At 34.8% G+C, this 20,144-nt stretch overlaps 1 protein-coding gene and 1 pseudogene across 2 annotated transcripts in view; one reads left to right on the forward strand and one right to left on the reverse strand.

The window, feature by feature from the left end:
- ADAMTS6 (ADAM metallopeptidase with thrombospondin type 1 motif 6) overlaps positions 1-20,144 on the reverse strand; it is a 333,068-nt gene that overhangs the window by 39,203 nt on the left and 273,721 nt on the right. The window contains exons 20-22 of one of the 2 annotated variants that reach the window (XM_037745748.1): positions 19,893-20,031; positions 19,138-19,226; positions 2,350-2,479 (exon numbers count right to left, since the gene is read on the reverse strand). In XM_037745748.1, coding sequence (XP_037601676.1) covers positions 2,350-2,479; positions 19,138-19,226; positions 19,893-20,031 — 358 coding nt within the window. The remainder of the gene's footprint in view (positions 1-2,349; positions 2,480-19,137; positions 19,227-19,892; positions 20,032-20,144) is intronic. The other variant, XM_017548588.2, reaches the window with a different exon arrangement.
- LOC119474102 lies at positions 15,212-16,302 on the forward strand (annotated as a pseudogene).

The following is a 20,144-nucleotide window of genomic DNA, read 5'->3' on the forward strand; positions in this document are numbered from 1 at the left end:
AGTCAGCTACGCTACCGTGAGAGTAAATGACCAATACTCTACAGTGTACTGTGTTGCAAGATGAGTTTTGCCCAGTGGTAATGTTCTGAGCATGTTTACAGTGCACTGGGCTACACTATGATATTTAGTAGGTTAGGCATAGTAAATGCATTTCAACTTACAATGTTTTCAGCTCTGTATAGGTTTATCAGGATATAATCCCACCACAAGTCAAGCATATATAACCATTTTGCAGAATTGAAATTTCCTTTTTCATAGTCTGAATTCAAAGGACTAAAGAAGAAATTAAAAAGCAACTAAGAGAAGTAGACTAATAATGAGTAATATTTTAAATATCTACATTTAGGTCTTTCAAAAAAAAAAACCATTAGGCTAAACTTTCTTTATATTCTCTGTATCTTTTCTTTTGAATTTCATTCCCCATCTCCAAACTTAAATAAGAAACTTCACTTCAGAACTGCATAAGGAAAGGAGACAGAAAGCTTAATTTTAATAATGTACATCAATATGTCAATTTTCCTTAAACTGTTAAAAAAAAAAAAAAAGAAAAGAACCTCCAATGTAGTAATCAAACACACAACTTATGGGATGAAATGACCAAGAACTGAAATCTCTAAGGACATTAGACATGTAAGCATTTAAGATTAAATAAATAAAAAAGCTTAGGCCAAAATGGAATAGGGTGTGACCAGGCTCACTCAGAGATCTTCCATGTTTGATCAAATGCCAGATACACTACTTAAGATCCTGAGTGTCAGAGAATTAATGTAATAGACTGAGACTCACAGTCACATGAAAATATGCTGAAGTTACTGGAAACATGGAAAGGGACAAAATTAGTCCATGGATTTTAAGCATCTCTTTCTTTTACAGTTTTTAAGTTTCTCTTAAGATAAATTTATAAAAATCATTGGCAGAAATGAGGAATGTGAAAAAATTTAATAACTTGTCTTGTAATACATATGATAGGTCACATTTCCATACTTTCCCATGTCTGGATATTAAGGGATTAGTTATATGGTGACAACATTTTGAAAATAACTCGATGTAAAATTATAAAAGTCTTAGAACAGAAACTATCACTGTAGATTCCTTGTGCTTCTTATTTGGTTGGCCAATACCCTACACCTCTTCAAGAGATTAGTAGTGAGGATCACCATCAAATGTTCAGGCAGACATTGGCTTTAGATCATGAAAGTTCATAAGGCATTATTGCTTTGGAACAAGAAATGCACCTTGAACAAGAAATGCACTTTAGTTTAAACGTATTTGGGACATGGATTATTTACATATTGTAAATCCCATGTTTTTGTAATTACACTGTAGTCATTTTTAGAAAAGCTTCACTGTAAAGTTTTGTCTCCAACAAAGTGTTTGGGACATACAAATTCATTTGTTTATTCTCTTTTGCCTTACCAGTTTCATGTTGGGATAATTAACTAACCAGGCAGATAACAGTTCATCCAATTTCTCAAACAAGAATGAAATGCCATTCATACATGTTTTCTCTTGCAGTTGTCAGTCAGGCAAAATCTCTAAAAAGATTACTTTTGTCGTGATCAGCTCAACATCCTTTATCTTTTTTCACATAATCATTGCCTTTTGCTCAATGAAGAAACCTTTCTGTTCTTACAGATTATAATGTGTGGCTCATTGACAGCAGGTCTCATTTAAAACCATCATTAAAATGAATGGGTCTCTTCTTGTTAATCCCTTTACAGTGAGTTGTAATTGCTGCATTAATCAACAGAAACAGACCAAAGTATACCTCTATGCCTGTCCCCAACACTCAGAAGATAGGATACCTTACAACAACAGAACTTAAAATTGGGTCAGCAAATTAAAGCCCTGATATTCTATTCCAGAGTATTTCTAAACTATTTTAAAAGTCTTTAAGGCCTTAGGCCAAATATCTGGAAAAGACAGGAGTGTAAATAAATCACTATATTTTATTAAATCTAAGACTTTTTTTTATGTGCCATTAAGAAAGGGGAAAAATGTCAATTATTATCATAAGACACCATTAGCTGCAAGTTGCATCCTGTTTCAGAGATGTTAAAATGTAAAAAGATATGTGCTTTAGAATTGATGAAATATGATCATTTCCAGCCTCATGTAAGGACCAAATTCGTTGAAGTTCCTCCTTTAAAGAAGTTAATAACTGAAATCTATAAATAGGAATCTTTGCTCAGTAAAAGGGACATCAAGATTCCTCCCTCTCAAGATGTTTTCTACATTTCTTCCAGCCTAATTTATTCTTATCATATAAATATATTTCCAAACATGAATACATAATGTTTTCCTCTTTGCACCTGAAGAAAATAATTCTCACTTCTTTCCCTTACTTACTCGGGTGGGCAGGGCTCAGTGTTGCAGGCTCTTTGATTTTCAGGTGGCTTACTGTCAGGGTCACAGTAATTGTTCTGGACAATGGAGTTGTCATCCAACCTTTTACAGACCACCTCCTGTCTTTGGACACCTTGAGAAAAGGAGGACATCATTAATTGAAGAGAAGTTTACCTTCCATTAAGTTAGGTATGCATAGCTTTCCTCTGTGGGGAATTGACCTCACTGGATCGCTGCCGTCTTATCTGTTCCACATTGGACTGCTTCTCTAAAATGGAGAGAAGACCTGGTCATTATACTGAAATTTTAGGCAAAGTTATTGTTCTCATATTTAGAAATGTAACTATTTCAAGTCCAGAAAAGAAACTACTGGTAATCTTAAACAATTTTATTCCCATTTGTAAATTCTTCTTCGTGCTTTCCTTAAAAAACAAACAAAACAACAGATTTCAATTCCCCAAAATATTATCAGATAAAATGTACAAATATACATTTCAATGCAAAACAATGGTTGTATATTTATTTAAAAATAGAGCAATAGGGGCAAATTTACTTTTTGATATTTTGTAGAACAAAGAGCTAGACACCAAATCTCATCTATTCAATTTTTGTTAGGAATACATCACATCCACACATTTCATTTCTTCTTCCATTTATATATTTATCTTACTAAAAGCCCATTCACTGTTTAGTAATTAGAGATTGTAGTGGGCCTCTTTTGAACTGTACCAACTAGCTTGTTTATTCCAACAAAATTGACTCCCTGTTGATTATACCGTTGTCAAAGAAATAGATATATAGTTCATTCAAATATTAACTTATGAATAGTTATTTTAAAAATTAGTCTGTGTCATCTTTTACCACAGCAAAAATATTGCCATACAGTTTATAAAATATTAAATATATGTTAATTGTTTATTGGCAAAGATATTCACCACAACTCGCTCACATTTCACAAAATACAAAGATACACACAAACACACACTCATATCTGTAAATATTCATGGTGAACAGATTTTATGTACATTCATTTTCTCTTTAGTGTCAAGAAATCAAAAGAAGCAGATAGGTATATCAAGATATCAAAGAGAAACAAGCCAAACTACAAGAAAATGCTAAATATTTTAGATCATATAGAGGGTAACAGGTTACTCCTGGCCTAGAAATAAAAGCACAAACTAAGCTATTCTGCATCCATTCACCCCATCTCTATAAATAGGTAGGCTAAATTATCCAGAAAGAGCTGTAAAAACAGCATTAGCAGCATCCAGGAAACCACAGCTTCACATCTAGCTAATCCCACGCAATCATTCAGTTGTTTTTCTTTTTTTCCCTAGTTGTTTTAAGTAATAATGCCCTAAAAAAATTGTGATCATAAGTTAGGGAAATATATGTGAAACAGGATTATTCAGTGAAGGAAATTGTCACCTAAAGAGCTAGACACCAAATGCTTCCTCCAAGGTCCCCTAAATCACGGAAATTCTGCAGGTGGGAGTGCCTCTGTTAGCATGTTATGCGTACCTTTAACTAAGCCCTTTAAATTTAAAGACTGACAGGGCAACCTATTAAATCCACCAAGCTCAGGAGACTTAAATCCTGTAATGTCCATGACAGTGGTGAGCAGTTAAAGAAAGTCTTCTTTATTGCTTGCAGTGACCCAGGGCTCTTACTGATCACCTTCCGCAACCAGTTTTTATGTTTTCTAAACTTAGAGTCTTAAACATAGTCAAACAACTTACTGGCAAAACATCCTAGAGTATGTATTGTATTCCTTCCTTCCCAACCCCTAAAATAAGCCAAACGACTAGGTTTATGTGACAACAACAGATTGGAATTTTTTAACTATTAAACTTTAGATTTTTTGAGGAAAGAATGATTCACATCAGGCATAGTTGTGATCCATTCACAGATGTTCCATGATATTCATCAGATATCTCCCCACTGTGTCATTCCAGTGGGCAGATAACTAGATCCATGTGGTCCACCTAGACAGATATCTCTACCATTAGTCACAGGATTCAGCTACCAACTGCAACAGTGACTCGGATTATCCATCCACCCTGGTTCAATATTTTGCCTCTATCAAGGAGAGCAGGGAATTTTTTTTTTTTAATAAGTTAGTGTGATTTTTTTTTTTTTAAAGTCATTCAGATATGACTATACTTGAAACAAGAACATTGGCATTCGGTAACATATCTCGGTTATTTCTCAGGAAAGATATAAACATTCTCAACACTACAAAATACAACTGATCTGGTTTTGTTTCAGTGGCAGAAACATTAATTCCGTTTCTTAGGATTAAGTTAAAGAAAGAATTTTATCTTGACTTGTAGAAACTGAATTAAGTCAAGATAATCTTCTTTCTTCAGCTTCACCCTAGAAATGTTGCTTGGCTATAATTACATTTGTTTTCAAAAGTAGCATTTATTGCAAAAGTAGGGCCTCTGCAATTTGAATCATAGATGAGATACAAGTTAGTAGATCTTTGACAAATTTAAGATACATTCTAACCACATATGTATCTTGAAAAAATTTTGGTACATAATGTTTGTTATTAAAATTTAGAAAATTACACAAAACCACAAAGAAGAAAATAAAACTGACCCATTGTCCAGTGCTTTGTTCCAGACCCCTTTACTTTCAGGGCTATTTTGCTCTTTAGTAGGATCCAGTAATTAGTTTAAAAATTATATATCTACCCAAACTAAAACTGTCAGCTAAATGCAGTTAGCAGGTCATTCATTCCTTTACTCATTCACTCATTCATTCAACATAGATAATTACTAAACCAAAGGCATTGTGTTTATGACATATAAACACAGTATCTCCTATGAGATATTCAGTTAAGTGCTAAGAATTATGAATTGACTTAATCTTGATCATGCCTTCCTTCCAGACTTCTTAAAAACTGAGAATTAAGAGTACTTGGGGTTCATTTCAGTTTCATAATTTCAGAATGCTATTTTTTATGAAGTAAAAATTAAAGTCCTTGAATAGACAGCTGAAATTGCTCTATATTTTATGAAGATGCATTTTTTCCCTTGCATTCATCTTTTATTAATTTTCTTCTAGAATATTATATTAGACAGTGTGGTATTTCACACTCAAGAGTTAACTATACCAGTAATCTATTCCAAATCTTCCTACAACATGGTACTATCTTCCTCCAATAGCATACAAAGCTCCTTCCAGCTACTACTACCACACTTGGCAGGTTTACAGATTTTTTTTTTCTTTTAAAGTCAGTAGCAACAGGATAACTCTATAAACCAATGCATCTAAATGAGTAGGTTTTTAAACACATACTTTTGAATAAAGGAAAATGCAGCTTGTAACTTTAGAAAGTAGAAAATACAGATAAACTGGAAATAATCTAAACAAGGTCCACAAAAGAAATGATGGAGTTTAGATTCTTTTTATATGATCAAGCCTCTTGTACATAACTTCTTTTAAAGTAGTCTGTAAAACATTGCTAAGATGTTGATTTTAAACCCGGTTGGGAATAATTACATCCAGTTACACGAAACCACTATGCTTTCAAATCTAAAGTCTTATAGTTTATGACCAAAACATAAAATATCCACATGACCAGCCAGTGTGTACCTAATCAGAAACAAAATTCTAGTGTCCTAGTGTCCAGATTCCTGGATATAAGCAGATGTTTTGCAGAATTTAATAAAAATGCACTAATTATATTTTATTCTTAAACACCTAAAGTTACTGGCATGCAAATGGGACATATATATATATATATATGTATATTTTAATGCAGTCCTTCTTCCATGCTTAAAAACAGTAATGGCTTCATAATACAAAAGTTAGCTATAAAAGATGACACTGTGGGCCAGATTCGGTGGCTCACACCTGTAACCTCAGCACTTTGGGAGGCTGAGGTGGGCAGATAACCTGAGGCCAGGAGTCTAAGACTAGCCTGGCTAACATGGTGAAACCCCATCTCTACTAAAAATACAAAATTAGCTGGGTGTGGTGGCATGCACCTGTAATCTCAGGTACTTGGGAGGCTGAGGCAGGAGAGTCACTTGAAACCAGGAGGCGGAGGTTGCAGTGAGCTGAGATTGCGCCATTGCACTCCAGCCTGGGCAAGAGTGAAACTCCATCTCAAAAAAAAAATGACACTGACAATATACATTTACTTTAAACCCACTACAAAAGGTATATTCTGTTCAGAGACTTTCAATTTGCTTATCTTTTCATTCTTTGATACTAAAGATTCAAATATGATGTTCCTTAACATGGAAAAGTAACCTTCACTTTTTGCCCATAAGTTTAAATGTCAGATCCTATATTTAATTTTCTGCCAATAGTTAAAAGTTAAAGATCTATTTGTCCACCAAAGGTTCTTTTATACAATGGGAAGAAGGGAAACTCCATTTGAATCACTGCTCTAGCTACACATCAAGAAATGGCTTTAATGATATTTTGACACAGTATATACCACAGGAAAATGCGCAAGAAGCCCACCAAATGGCAAATGAATCCTGGATGGAAATCATCTGCTGCTCTTACTCTAGGGCGTGGTGGTTCAAGTGAGTTCCGGTCTGAGCAAAGACTTCACAGCCCATTGCTCCTCTTTATTTTTTGCCTCCATTCCAATCCCTCTATTCCTCTTATCAGCTGCCCAATGTTCTCATATGTTCCTATCTCTCTCTTCAAGAGAATTAATTTTGTAAACTCATTTTAACACAGTATTTTGCAAAATATTGCTTTTCTCAGTGCAATTTACCATCTTAAAAGTACAAAGAAGGGACTCGATGCTTAGAAATTACAATTTGAATTTAATTTGAAAGGGTGATATATGTTAAACCGAGAAGGATGGGGGTGGGGGTGGTTAGGAGCAGGAGAAAGACCTTCTAGGTCCTCTCAAATCTACTCATCAGACACATCATTTCAGTGACAGACCATGTAATGGATAAATGGGTATTCTATTAACCCACCTGTGAGTGAGTTAATAAAGAAAAGGAAGAGAAGTATAAATGTATTATTAGAATTGATGGGCTAACCAACAACTAACTAACTTAACCTAGTGGCATAGCATACCATATCTTCCTAAGAAACAGTTTTCTCAAAAGAAAGGGGGGAAACATTAAAAAGTCAGAGCTTGTACTAAAAATGTGGCTGGTGGCTAAGGCAACAATTTGCTTAACCACAGCATCCAAAGTATCTAGCAACCAAGACAATACTATATAACTACAGTATACAGACATATGGTCAGCAATATTAATTTAATTTAAACCTTTAAGGCAGATAGCATCCAAAGAGTGACAAGTGCCAGGAAAAAAAATGTCTCTCCACTCTGCCTTTCACTGCTGGAATCTGGCTGTTGTGCCGTGTGATTGTTGGCCAGACACAAGCATTTGCAGGGCAGAGCAAAGCCCATCTGCCTTAGATCTAACAGCTGGAACCCAGGGTACCTATCAACTCCACCCATATGGTTCCTTCTTCTGAAGAGCCTCTTGCTAATTTTTATCTTTTAAAGGCTTCCCTTCTCTGCCTTTTCAGTGTCTTTCCTTCTGTCCTATGCAAAACTGGATGTCCTAAGGAAACAGGATGATTGAAAGCAAAGTGTAGCTCTAAAAATATTATATTTTTGTAGAACAAATGTGTTTAGTAATGGTAGGGTAGAACATACTTATAACTGAGCTTATCCCTGGAAAGAATTCCTATTACTCCTTAGCTATGAAAAGTAGCCTTTTCCATATAAAGTATCTAGCTTTTTAACTTATTTAGTTTCTACTATGTCTAATGTATAATTTTTTAGTACTATAAGGAAGAAAGTTACTGAGTAAGACTGTCTTGACCTCAATGAGATTAAAATGGGGGACGGGGTGGTAATGGGCAAGTATTATCAAAATTATAATACATGATAGAAGAGATCTAAAAAATAGGACATTTTCAGGTCTAATATTTTTAGTTTATAGTTTCCTTATTTTGTCTTATTACTGTCTGATTTCTCTTTTCTTGGTCCTCAATGATCTGAAGAATTCTTTTCATAGTCAAATTACTATATCATTACCTTTCACTTTATCTTGTTCCTTTGTTTTTTTCTCACCCCCAATTCTGCCATGTTTAGTTACCTCTTTTTGAGTTCTAAGTGCTTTAGATAAATGACCTATGGCAAGTTTTCAAATGAGATAATCAAATACATAGAGATAATTTAAAATATTTCTTCCAGATTCAAAATTCTATAAAAGTTGCCTTCTCTTCTCTCCCTCCACATTTCAATTGCTTAACATTTTTTTTCCACCATTTCTCTCTCTTATGTGACTGCTTTTCCTTTGTATTCTGCAGAGTAAGTCTAGAAAACAGGCAGGTTTCTTTTCATTTGGTTTTGTAGTCTTGTTTCAGTGTCTAAGTTTGTACCAGTGTGAGGTACATATCAAAGGGGTTACACATGCCAAGAGGCAGAATGCTAACTAGAAATAGGAATCTGTGAAAGGCAAGTGTCCTAATATAAAGAATTAAATCATGCTGGGTGTGGTGGCTCACCCCTGTAATCTCAGCAACTCAGGAGGCTGAGGCAGGAGAATCACTTGAGGTCAGGAGTTCTAGGCTGCAGTGAATTATTACTGTGCCATTGCATTCCAGCCTGGGCAACAGAGCAAGACCCTCTCTCTAGAAAAGTAAAAAAAGGATTAGTCATATAGACTAGAGATTATTTCATACTAGAAAGTAATCTCTGTGACCCTAAGTAAGAGCCTGCTTTTGGTATTTTATTTAAATTTTAGAGGAATATTGTTGAGAGTTCAAAGGCCTTGAGCTTCTTCCACACAGTGTGATGTATTTATCATCAATAGACAGGCATTTCTTTTAAACATATATAAATTCCATTTCTTACAACCAAATCTTAAACTATTTCAGATTTAAGGATATAATCATAAACAAACTGTTTAGCTTTTAAGCTAAAATCCTCATTTTCTTCAAGTAAAAATGGAAATACTAATATCATAAGTTCCCACAAAATCAGGATGATCATGCTTACCATAATAAAAGGCTTTATATTCTCCAAAAGTATTTTATGCATTTAACCTTATAAAGATGAATAATGTTATGACTGTTAAAATACTATTTTGGAAAGAATTTTTGTGAAATGAAACATGACCTGTGGTATACAGATCATTAATACAATAGGAATGCACTCAAACTTTGGTTTCAGCCTCACCCAAGTTTTTCAATGAGTGAATATGTATCCAAACCTTGCTTATGTTAAGGAAGAATATAATCACTAAAGCAATAGAAATGATGACAGAGGACCGATGAAATGATGAAACAGTACTGGTGGAATATTTTGGCTTAGCAGAGATTGCTTGTCTTCAGTTATAAATCGTCGCATTAGAGAAAATGCAACCCACAACATGCAGAAGTAAACAGTAAAACATGTCAAGATTATAAAGAAAACCCTTCATATGTAAGACTTTAAGCTTAAGTTATATTGAAAATATACATGAGAATTCAAAGAATTGTTGTAAAAGTAGTTATATAGGGGAAGACATATGCTTAAAGAAAAAAGATAAATGAAAATTATTACAGATAAATAAATGAACACACATAGTCGCTTCCAGAAATGTGAACAAACCATGAACAAGAGTTTGTATAGAAGAGTTACTCTGTAATCTCAAGAGCCAAGTTATATAAGAACCCAGTAAAGTTAATGATTACAGAGGCTAGGATCTTGGGGACTGTGATGTTCACAGGTGCCCTGTTATGATGCCGGATACAGCGAATCCCATGTTAAAGGACACTCTTCCTTCACAACATTGAAAGTAACCTGAGAGGAGGGAATTGTGGGAGAGCGTGAATAGAGAGATGTCATGGGTAATGCAGTGACAGACCATTGTCTAGTCCTATAAATATATTATTTTTCAAAGATCAAAGTGAAGACTAGGGAATAATGATGAACAAAGCTGACCTTTATTATTTCTAAACTCAAGTCATTTTTTTACAGGGGATTTGTATAATTTTTAAAATCTCAGTGATCTATTTTATACAGGACTCAAATGTAAAAGGACCTTCATGGTTTCAAAAAATAATAGTATACTGTACAACCCCATACAGAAACTATCTTTCACAGGGAATTTTTCTTAAAAACTAATTATATAAGTTTCTTCACAGGGAAATGAATGGCATTGAATAAAGTGCTTTTAACTATTCAAACTAAAGTTTCCATCTGTTATCTTTTATTTAACTCTAAAAGTAACTAAGATAAGCACATTTAGTTATAAGATCCAACCTTTTTATGTCTTTCACACTTAATTTCAATCAAGTCTATTTTGAATCTTGAGGAAAAAAAAAAACAACTGGACTTTGTTTTCCTCTGCTCCATTTTGGGGCTCCTCTGCTTTGAGTTTCTGTGAAAGTTACAGTGAATGTGTCCTTTATAAGCTTCAATACAAGTGTTAGTCATTATTTTTGTTATTATGTCTGTAAAACTGAAGTCTCAAAACCCTTGTTTGTTTGAAGCACATTCTGTTAGTGCACTAATAATGTGAATTAACCTCTTAGTGATTATTAAATGTGTTAGACATCTTAGAATTGACAAAAAATTAAAAGGACATCTGTGAAAATATAAAGCATTTGTCTCTGTTTTATCGGATACTTTGAGAGCGATTCTCTTTTAGTTAGCTGTTAGTACTGGCCTAAAGACCGTACTACATATTTTCTAATAACTACTTTTTAAAAATAATTTAAAAACTGTCATTTTAGAATGGAGTACTATAATTTTAAGTGCATATTATGCTTTTGTTGTATCATTCCTGAAAACAATAAAATACATGACATGAACATACAACGTTTCCATAGAAACAGTGTAGAAATATCCAACTTTTTAAAGGGGCCAAGGCATGATAGATTTGTTAAAAATAATCTGAAAATTGTGTTATTAATAAATAGAATAGTATAGGCTATCACATAAACTTGTTAGCTGTCAGGAAAGAAGAAGTTGCTGATAATTTCTCCTTTAAATGTACAGTTCCTTCCTTTTCTTTTTTGCTTTAATCACCCACCATTCTTACCCCAAACTAACAGAGATAGAAGAAGGAAACATATTCAGGAGGACACATCAGAAGGAATATAGATATGAGAGAGAAATTTACATATTATTCAAAACCTCTAGTCCCTTAGCTAGAAGTACAGAAGAGTCTCTAGTTTTAAATTTTGAACATTATCAGGGTCCTGAATAATGAGCTTATATGCATTTATTTTCTCTTCTGAAATGAAATTCAATACACCTAGTGAAAGGGAGTTAGGTGATATTTTTATCCAACTTTAATGATACTCATTTTACCCTATATCAGGGGTTCTCAAACTTTTTCAGTTCACAGTATCCTTAGTATCTCTAACTTTTTAAATAATATCCCCAAGACAGAAAAAAATGACTAAGAGTTTTGCTTAGTAGTTAGTTCCAAATAACTTATTTGTAATAATTTGTATGCTGTAAGATCAATATTGCTGTTTCCCCTGAAAATGTACAATGTTCTGTAGTGCCCTCGTGCGTCTGCTGCAGTGCCCTTGGGCACCTTTGTACAAAATTCAGAATAGTAGTTGGGAATCATATAAGTCATCTTAAAAATCTCAAAGAGTAGAAACCAGCTACAACATGTATAAGAATCTAGATGAATCAGGTAGACTCGAAAAGTAAAATAAAAAGAATTTGTCCTATTTCAAAAGAAGAAAGATATAAATATCTTCTATGTTTATATGCTGTTCTCTCTCTCTCTCTCTCTCATACACACACACACAGACACACACACACTAATACACACATACATACACAGACTCATAAATTAGGCTTAAAATGACATTCAGGGAAGAAAAAGTATAATAAATAAAAAAAGCATCAAACATACAAATAGACTATGTAAATGTAAAAAGAAAAGTAATTTTAGGATTTTAAATAGTCAATGATGATTGATTAGAAACATTCCTGTATAACCATATAATATATGTAAAATAAAATCTATGTTCTTTGATCTTCAAACAAAATAAAAAATATCTCTAACAGTAAACCTGTCTCCTTCCTACTATTCCTTAATTTAAGCATAGCTTTAACTTATCTCTTCCCCCAATGAGCTGCAAAGAAATGTTTAGCAGAGAGATGCTTTTGTGTATTAGCAGAAACTTGACCAAGTTAAGTTCTTTGGTATGCAAGTTTTGTACTTCTACACAAAGAAGAAAAAAGAAAAATCTAGAAAAAAACAATTTGGAGAAAGTAATGAGCAGTGTCAAAAGAGCCAATGGCAGGACAAAGACTGTATATTTAAAATATAAATATAAAATTGTAATAAACATAAAATATATGTATTTCTGATATTTATTTATACTGTAAATAAAGTTTTCTTAAGATTTATTTTCTAACATTAGAGGTGCAAAGTTAAATACAACACTACAGCATCAATTATCAGTTAACGGGCTTTAGACGGTTTCACTTTAAAGCCTAAGCATTGTATAATATTAAATAAGAAGAGGGGATGGGAGTAAAATGAGAATGGTATGAACAGAGGGAAATAAGAACACACCCAGAAATGTAGGGTAGAAAATTATCATGAATATTCCTGCTTTCTGCAAAGATTAAAGAAAGTAATTTCTTAAAAATTAGAAGGCCTTCTCATAAGAACTGTAATTTAAGAGAAAACAAATTCTATCAGTGTTCATAAATATTGAGTTCAAACAGGGGCCATGTGCCTCTTATATTCTGACTTGTGCATCTAAATTAGAGTTGGTCGAATACCCAATCATCTACTCATTTTAGCTCTGTCAGTATCAGATAAATTTGAAATTAGAATAAAGAGCTTTGGGAAATCTGTTTAGCACAATTTCAGTCAGTTTTAAAAGCATTTATTACATTAATTGGATGCTTATAAATGATCCATCAAGCGGAGGAAGACTGTAAATATATAGGCATGTCCAAGGCCAACAGCTATATTAAACAAAATTATGAAATTAAGTGGCATGCTAGCCCTTGTTTCATTCCCATCTCTGATGTCCCTCTCTACTATCCCATCCCAGATACTCATTCTGAAATCTTGTAACCTTAGCATTCAACTAGTAGCCAGTTAAAGACAGAGATATGTGTTAGTAATGCTCTCAGAGATATCTGCATCTTAATGTTAATTTTTTGAAGGCTGAAACTTTTTAAATCAGTTTCAAAGGCAGTACTTCTCAACCTTGGCTGTACATTAGAATTACCTATGGAACTTTTCAAAGCCTGATGCCCAGGCCACATATCCAGCCTGTTAAAGAAGACTCTCTGGGGTAGGGACAAAGTATCATAATTATTTAAAGTTCTCCTTGGGCATTCCAATGTGCAGCCAAAGTTAAGAACCAGTGTCTCCTTGGAGAGATTGCTCTAGGGAGAGCATTTGACAAAATAAAATTTCAAGCTGGTGAAGGAGATATTTATGGGTGGGGATTCTCTATTGAGGATGCCAACTGGTGAGAAAGCTCTTTTTATTACAAGAGAACACCACATTACTACATTAAGAAGGTCACTAGAGACTAAATTGCTAGGTCTTGATTTCAGCAAATTACTTGAATTCTATCTATAAATTATGACTAATAATATCAATGCCTATTTCATGTAGCTACTGAGGATGATCAAATGAAATACAGAAACAGGGAATGTTTTATAAACTTTACAATTTTATTATTACACAGCTGAGCAATAGAATCACCTGTCCAAAAAGATTAGTGTTAATGTGGTTACAACTATAATATGGATTATTACCGAAAAGATTTGTCACTGTGTTTTAGTAGGCATTTACTTTAGGAAATCTAAGTGTCTAGCCCAGAGCCTTGAAGTATAGTTCCTGAGCCAGTAGTACCGGCATCACCTGGAAACTTAGAAAAGTAAATTCTTTTACATTTCTAATTGTAATTGTTGGTAGAACATAGCAATCTGTGTCCTAAAAAACAAAGTAAACCTCCAGGTAATTCTGACGTGGGTGCTTAAATTTGAGAACCACACATCTAGCCAAAAGTCAGTAAAAAGAGAATATGTATGACTAAAACCAAAGGATGAATGTACAATATTTGTTATTTGAAACTTTAGAAGTCACAGTGCATAGGTATACTGGCATAAATTACTACTTTAAAAAATCTCCTAAAGCTTTGTGTTTTAATACAACTTTCACTACCCAGCCAAGATTTATTAATTAAAACCTGATTATAATCACTAATCCAACAGTAGCGTATAAATGTGGGAGTCAGTAAGTTACAAGGTATAAAATAACTTTGGGTTAGGAATACAGAAACAAACTCTAGTAGCAATGGTTCTGAAAATAGTCATGTTTTTGGGCTTGGATTTGTCTCTGAGGAAGAGTCACAGCTGTATCTCAAAGATCACACATATCCTGAAGACAACACCCCATAGCCTCTCAATGTTCCTTATGAAGCTAAGGAAGTGTTTCATCACTGACTCAGAGGAAAGATCATTACTTGGACTGAATCACCAATGTTTTCTGCAGCATTAGATTTGTCACTGGATCTGCTAAGCAACAGAAAAACAGTCTCAAACTTCTTATCTTAAAAGATCTCATAAGAAAAAGCTATCATTATTGCTCCCAAACTCAATTAAAGCACAAAGGTCTTGATATTAATCAAACATATGCAGGATAATAGCAAGTGAGAACACTGGAGGATCTTTTGAGACTGCCACCGAAAGTTCTTTGAGATAATTTCCTTTTTTCTCTTTTCCATTTAAAAGAACTTTGACAGCCTCAAGGCACCCAGCACCTCCTTGGAGAGATGAGCATGGAGTATCCCAGTTAATAACTGACTTTACCCCTTTTCTCCACCTAGCACTGCTGGAACTCCAGGTCTCTGTCAAGCAGCAGACAACGTGGGTCTCTTCCACAGGATGGAGTTTATTAGGCTTACTTTGAATTAGAATAAGGCTTACTTTGAGAGATACCAAGTGAAATTTAGAAGACGACGTGAGGGTAAAACTAATTACTATGCTCAAAAATGTCTGGTGATACAGGATAAGAATAAATAAAACACACCCAAATACAGGTTGATAGTTCATGTAACAAACAGAGATACCATTTGTCAGACTGCTTATGCCCATATAGAAGGGGATATGATAGTCTGCACAGCATATGCACATGAACTGCCAAAATACTGTGTGAAGACATATTTTGTCTGACAAATGACAAATGAAGCCTGACAAATGACGCTGTGGCAAATTGTATTGGCCTGCTCCTGGCCCACAGGCTTTACAATAGGTTTGGCATCGATAAGATTGATGAAGGCCAAGTGTAGGTGATTGGAGATGAATGTAATGTGGAAAACATTGGTGTTCAGCCAGGTGCCTTTATCTGCTATTTGGATGGAGGCCTTGCTAGAACTACCACTGGCAATAAAGTTTTTAGCATCCTTAAGGGAGCTATGGATGGAGGTTTACCTATCCCTCACAGTAGCAAACAATTCCCTGGTTATGATTCTGAAAGCAAAGAGTTTCAGGTAGAAGTACACCAAAAGCACATCATGGGCCAGAATGTTGCAGATTACATGTGCTACTTAATGAAGGAAGATAAAGATGCTTACAAGAAACAGCTCTCTCTCAATACATAAAGAACAGCATAACTCTAGATATGATGGGGAAGATGTATAAGAAAGTTCATGCTACCATAGGAGAGAATCCAGTGTATGAGAAGAAGCCCAAGAAGGAAGTTAAAACAATGAAGTGGAACCATCCCAAAATGTCCCTTATAAAGACAACAGGCTTATTGACAGCAACAACAGAAAAAAAAAATAGAAAGAAAGAAAAAAAAATGATTTGGTATTCATCCTCAGTTTTTGAGTGAAAGCTAGGTAGAAATGACTTTTTGTTAAAAGGTTTCTTAACTCTAAAATGAAGTTTCATTAAGGAGAGGATGACTCTGGTTTCTCTTGGGTCAAAGTTCCTAAACCCTAAAGTGACTTTACTTCCCTCAATCTTAAGCTTCCTATATTTAAAGAACCTGGGGTTAAAAGTGAGGGTATGTGTAAGAAAAGCAACTTCAATCATTGATTCCTGCACTCTATATCCTAGGAAATATTTTCCACCTATTTCAAGTAAGCAAGATGACTGGGCGCAGTGGCTTACGCCTGTAATCCCAGCACTTTGGGAGGCTGATGCAGGCGGATCATTTGAGGTCAGGAGTTCAAGACCAGCCTGGCCAACATGTTGAAACTCCATCTCTGATAAAAATACAAAAATTACAATAAAAAATACAAAAATTAGGCATAGTAGTGGGCGCCTGTAGTCCCAGCTACTGGGGAGGCTGAGGTGGGAGAATTGCTTGAACCTGGTATGCAGAGGTTGCAGTCAGCTGAGATCACACCACTGAACTCCAGCCTGGGTGACAGAGCAAGACTCTGTCAAAAAAAAAAAAAAAACCCAAAACAAAAGAAAACAAACAAACAAACAAACAAAAGTAAACAAGAGAGAAGCTTGGCTTTACTTACCCAAGCTAATTAAAATTATACTATGTTTTTGTTGACAAAAGTTTTGCCCCACTGTATAAGTAGCAACTCTAAACTTTCACTTCCCACATTAGAAAAGACAAGCGCAAAGATATAATTGCCAAAATTAATTCCTTTTACTCATTCACTAATCTATAAATGCTTATTGAGCACCTACTGTGTTTCAGATATTGTTCTAGGGGCAAAATGAGTCCATAAAAACGCACAGACTTCAGTGATGAAGACATGATTCTATGTGTCTAGAGTGCTGGGTTTGGTTTCTCTGTCAGCCAAGAACGGTGGTACACAAACTTGGGTGAGCATCAGAATCACCTGGAGGGCTTGTTAAAACATAGATTAATGGGCTCCACTTGAAGTGTTTCTGTTCAGTAGTTCTGAAATGGGGCACCCAGATTAGCATTTCTAACAAGTTTCTAAATGATGTCTATGCTGCTCGTCCAGGACCAGACTTTAAGAACCACTTACCAAGACAAATGGCAGCTCTTCACATCATGCCCTCTATATCTCTCATCTGAAGAAGGCAATAGCCTCAAGAATGCTCATAATCACCCACAACCAAGTTGAATGTGAGTTTCCAGAACCACTTCCAATATCTAAGACCAGGAGCTACAAATCATAGAAAGAAGGAAAAACAACAAGGAAGAGAAAGCTCTCCTTCTAGAGGCTTTTCTCCCTCCCTGTTTTTCTTTTATCCCCTACCACAAGAAATTTCTATTTCTCAATACAAGTGTTAGGGAAAAAATAACACTCATCTAGACTTTTAACTTTCTGACCTCAACAAAGTTATAGTTTTTCTTCCAAATTCAGTTCTCATGGCCTTTTTCCTCTTTTTTATCCTTCTACCCTACAATTCTATTTGTTCAGAAAGGAGACAGTCCTTTATGAACAAATAGAATTGTAGGGTAGAAGGAACATTGAGAATTCATTTAGTCCCTTCTTGGTCTCAGACAAGACTGTGTCTAAACCATCCCCAAATATAGCGATTTCAGTACAAAGAAGAACTGGCACTAAGAATTTCTCATTCATCATTCTGTTGCATACTTAAAGATACTAATACGCATCCTCTTAGCTTCCCTTTCTCCAAGCTAATCCACCTCAACTTTAGACTATCCTGATTAGATTTCCTAAACTTTAAATGATTTTAATTCTTCATTAATAAGTTTATCCCACCTCCAGGGTCTGAATTACATATGTACTGTTTAGAAGACTTTTTGTTGGAATATTCAAAGGGAAAAGTTAATTTATAGAATAAAAAGAATTTAATTGGAAAAAAGAAATATATATATATATATGTACACACACACACACAAATGCCACTAAAAATAATGCAATGGCATGTACTTGATCAATTAGTTGCAAATATTTATTTATTTAAAAATGATAATGTCCTATGGTTTAAAAAACTTTACATTATAAATCATCAGCCATTTTACTCATAAAATGGATGGGAACTATAGATCTTTTAAAATATGTCACAAATTACACGTAACCATGTTTCATGATACTTTACATAGTAGAGAACATTAATATCTTATTGTTCATCTTTTTTTTTCATGTTGTATAGACTTTACATTGAAATTGGAGTTGTAGTTAATCATTGATTTAATTCTGTATGAGTCTAAAAATACTGAATTAGGCTAGAAGCAATGGCTCACACCTGTAATCCCAGCACTTTGGGAAACTGAGGCAGGAGGAATGTTTGAGGCCAGGAGTTCAAGACAAGCCCAGGTAACACAGTGACATCTGTCTCTACAAGAATTTTAAAAATTAGCCAGGTGTGGTGGCATGCTCCTGTGGTCCTAGCTACTCAAAAGGCTGATGTGGGAGGATCACTTGAGCCCAGGAGGTTGAGGCTGCAGTGATCAAGCCACTGCACTCCAGCTTGGGCAGCAGAGCAAGAACCCATCTCGAAAAAATAGTAACAAGTAATAAAATAAAATAAAAATACTGAATAGATTATATGATAATTATTTGTCTAAAAATAACTTACTTAAGACTTGAAAATCAGAGTTGTTTAGAAATGCAAATACAAGAGAGAATGGTCTATGTAAAATCATATATTTCTGCATAGTTTAGAAAAGGAGTATAGGTAATATATTAGATGATTTACTGTATTTTAATTTTGCCCATTCTAAATATCACTATTTAAAATTTAATCTTTGCTTCTGGAATGGTGAGGTGATCTAGTCCAGCCTAGGCCTGAGAGACAGGTTTGTTTCCTTGCCTATTAGGATCAAGGTATACGGTGGAGGCGATGCATTTAGTCTCCAGAGAGAAGGAAGATGCTGCTTGCACAGCACTTCTACTCACCAGTCCATGCAGCAGCAAGGGTGTTGGCTTTGAAGGAAGCCAACTGTCCTGCTCTCCCAGCCAGAGGTAAAGAATTGCATTGGTGGCCACTAGAGGGAGGAGGATTAGGAATAGAGTAAATTGTAGGGAAAAGGCACCCATGAAAAACGCACATGGGACAACCAACACATCACCAACCACCGCCTAGCAGCTACTCTGAGGGACTGTAATGGGGTCAGTATACACCATTAACCCAGAACCCATATACCAGTAATTATTGTAGCATCCCAGTATATAGCCCCTTAACTTTGATGGCAGGAGAAGGGATTTGAATAGGATTGTGGCAGACACACAGGCACACAAACACACACAACAAGCACACAGCCATACATTTTCATCCCCCATTACAAGAAGTTGCATCTGTGATGTCTGATTCTTGCTCATTTTCTTTTTTAAAACTTTTGATGTTCTTTACCAAGAATGTGTTCACGAAAGGCAAACAGCCCACCTTCAAGATAGTCTTGGGAGAAGCATCAGCAGAGACACTCATTGTGCCAAGATGTATTTTACCAACAAATCTGCATACATTACATGAGGTTGAAAACAAATGGAATACAATATAATTAAAGCAAAGTTTCTTTTGCTAAATTACAGCTTGAAGCAAACCTGCAAGAAATGTTTCCAATTAGCTTTTTTTAACAAACACAAAGCATAGCTCAGAATATGTTTTGTTCTCCATCTTGCCCTCTGGTTGGGCTGCCTATTAGGCATCTTACCTCCAGCACAAGTAGCTGAGCATTCTGACCAAGGTTGATGATTCCATGTAAAGCCAACTTCATTATCTCCACTGCCAGTCCGAGTGATGGGAACGTTGAACTTATACCTAATTCCCAAATTCTGTTCTTGAAGCAGAACCTGCCATTGAAAACAACTGGTGAAGACAATTAAAATACGATGAGCCTTCATTCAGATATTTATTATTCCTTTTGAAGAAGAAAATGTCAAAACAAGTCCTATAGGAAATTTAA

Source organism: Cebus imitator, unplaced genomic scaffold (genome assembly GCF_001604975.1).
Source record: "Cebus imitator isolate Cc_AM_T3 unplaced genomic scaffold, Cebus_imitator-1.0 Scaffold211, whole genome shotgun sequence".
Taxonomy (NCBI): domain Eukaryota; kingdom Metazoa; phylum Chordata; class Mammalia; order Primates; family Cebidae; genus Cebus; species Cebus imitator.